Below are 2,589 nucleotides of genomic sequence, written 5' to 3'. Positions count from 1 at the left end.
TCATCATCAACATCATCAGCATCATCATCAGTGTTCAACACTGATGCTTCACTGCAGTACAACCGTAATTTTTTGAAAGCTGTATTGTAAAGGAAAGAATAAACTTGAATGGGGAAGAAGGTAGGTGCTAGCCCACCACACTCTTTCCTTATTCAGGCAATCTGGATAGGAATTGACCACTGAAATTGATTATCAGCCATAACTTGAATTGTCCCCAACCAGGAAGAGGTGAAGCCACACGGACCTTGTCCTGAAAAACCAGTTGTGCTACCAGTAACCAGACCTTTCGTAATCACTTGGAAACCCCTTTGTCAAGTGGAAAGTTGACTATTTTTCTGCTTACATCACACACACACACAGTCTCTTGCGCAGCACTGTCTTCGGCAGACGATGATCCGGAATCCGCGAAAAACGGCCCAAATACCGCAGATTTTAGTACTGGACATATTCTTCAATGAAAGTCCTCGTTGCACAACCGTATACTCGTCTCTGAGGATTTCCGGACACCAACCCATACTATTTATGCCTCTGGGACAATGGTTGTCGAAGATCCGCTGCTCGAAGAGGCCTTGTCTCTCGGCCGCACAACAAAACAGCCCGTACTGCAGCCTGACACATAGGTCCCTTGAGATTTAGGGACATTTCCCTCTGCCGCCATGGGTGTTTCAAATTAGTGAACGCGACCCGAGTTTCAGATATGCATGTGTCATCTTCATCTGTCACACTAAAATCGGAGTTTATACACCTTCTTCGATTCGTGAAATGCTGCACAATATCCCATGCACTTCGTTCAAATGATCTTATCATTTCTGGCAGTGTCCTTGTACATCGCCAGTTTGAGACCGTCCAGGTAGTTTGCAGTGTCCAGGTAGCTTGTGTTGTAGTACAATGAAGTCAGATCGCCCTGATGCTGTGAGGGAAGTCCAGAATGGACTACTTTTACAGTTGAGGTGTCTATGCGACTTCTTATGAGTACCCCTGACTAGTCGGTGTTTGTCTGCTAGTTGGCGACGATTGGGAATTTGGCGAATGTACAAAGAACGAAGTTAGGTAGTTTGTAAACAAACCAAGAAGTACGCTGTGAAGGGATAACCGTGGCTTTTGAAGAAGACTAAAAAGCACCAACTAGTGAGTTAAAACATTTACGCAAGATTCACAGTCTGTTCCCGATTGTCCTTAAACTAGTACATCAGTGTTGACCAAAGGCGTGGCATCCGAAGCCTGTGTTCACTTCAGAATGGGCCAACATAGTCTCGTCCTTGCATTGACCTCTCTCTCTCTCTCTGTACCTGGCTTGAGATGTAAACATCCTGATTTGGAACAATGATAACAAGACTTCATCGAGACGAAAACTCAATATCTTAACACCAAAATTTCCTCTTATTTTGACAAAATGAACAGCGTGACTGTTGTGTAGGGGTTAATTGTTCTGCCTGACTCAGCGTCCACCCACGCGGCGCACTGGGTAACCACAGGAAAGTGCCTGTTAGATTTCCAAAGTTAGTTTAGTTTGGGACTATGTGATCCTAATAATCTTGCTGAATTTGGCATCTGATGATATATGGAAAGGGACAAAAACCCTCGGAAGGTGCATGTGTACACTGTCTTTCGTGGTCACATTATCACTGAGAGACAGAAGGCGAGCATTTTGACAACCTAACATTCTTTCTTACCTATTTGCCATTCATCTAATCTATTGAACGTCCAAATATGAATGATTAATGGTTCACTTAACTAAGGATCAAGTTGGATGTTGGTAGAGTGAAACATCCATGCGTTGGGTTTACTCAATGAACTTGTCTCTTGTGACGATCTTGGACCAGCTGTGTCCCGAAGTCTAAGCCGACTGCAATACAGAACAGGGTGTAGTGACGAAATCGAGTGAGTCTAACCTGTGCCTCATATTGATCCATAGTTTAGAGAACAAGTTTGGAATTTTGCTTGGACTATTTAGTTTCTTCCGTCGTTTCAACTTCTGCTGTATCATCGACCCGCGTGCGAACAAGCATGTGTCGTCAGTAGGGGGGCGAGTTTACTGATCGGAAGGTTCGTGGTTCGAACCCGACCTCTGACTCTCGACATCCTCGGCTAGGCTTGGGAAACCTGGCAGTATTCCAGCCCTCGTGCTCCCTTCGTATAGCATGGCAGCTAGGCACCGGGTATTACAGCTGAGCGATTTTTCTAGTCATCCAATATGTATTTGGTGTGAATTACAGTCGCCCTTATATTACTGGGGTAAGATGAAATTAATTTGCGTACGGTTTTTCCTAGGAGGGTTTGACTCAATTACATTGAGATCACGTGGTTCAGCATTTATCTAACCGTTTTTTAGGTACAATACCTTAATTATTTAGACGGTACACCAGATCGATTCATTTTGCAAGGGCTTACAGTATTGCACAAGGGGTTCTGAGACGGAATGTTTACTCGAGATACACAGACTGTGTACTGCTGTGACGCTTCTACGGCGATGCCCTTAGGGCAGAACAACACACGTCAGAATGCTCTGCGTGGCAAAACTGACGCACGTGAGGGTGCAGGAGCGCCGCGCAAGTCGATGAAAAACCAACCAATCACGATCGGGTCTTC

The 2,589-nt window shown here is 44.9% G+C and overlaps 2 protein-coding genes across 2 annotated transcripts in view; one reads left to right on the top strand and one right to left on the bottom strand.

The window, feature by feature from the left end:
- T265_08292 (hypothetical protein) overlaps positions 1-807 on the bottom strand; it is a gene marked incomplete at both ends in the record, with an annotated part of 14,198 nt that extends 13,391 nt beyond the window's left edge. The window contains one exon of the mRNA XM_009174048.1: positions 518-807. Within this exon, the coding sequence (XP_009172312.1) occupies positions 518-807 (290 nt within the window). The remainder of the gene's footprint in view (positions 1-517) is intronic.
- The window catches only part of T265_14528 (hypothetical protein), a gene marked incomplete at both ends in the record, with an annotated part of 8,045 nt that extends 5,876 nt beyond the window's left edge, over positions 1-2,169 (top strand). Inside the window, one exon of the mRNA XM_009174070.1 lies at positions 2,023-2,169. Within this exon, the coding sequence (XP_009172334.1) occupies positions 2,023-2,169 (147 nt within the window). The remainder of the gene's footprint in view (positions 1-2,022) is intronic.
- Between the last annotated feature and the right edge of the window lie 420 nt (positions 2,170-2,589).

Source organism: Opisthorchis viverrini (assembly GCF_000715545.1).
Source record: "Opisthorchis viverrini unplaced genomic scaffold opera_v5_209, whole genome shotgun sequence".
Lineage (NCBI taxonomy): Eukaryota > Metazoa > Platyhelminthes > Trematoda > Opisthorchiida > Opisthorchiidae > Opisthorchis > Opisthorchis viverrini.
This window is presented reverse-complemented; position numbering and strand designations above follow the sequence as displayed.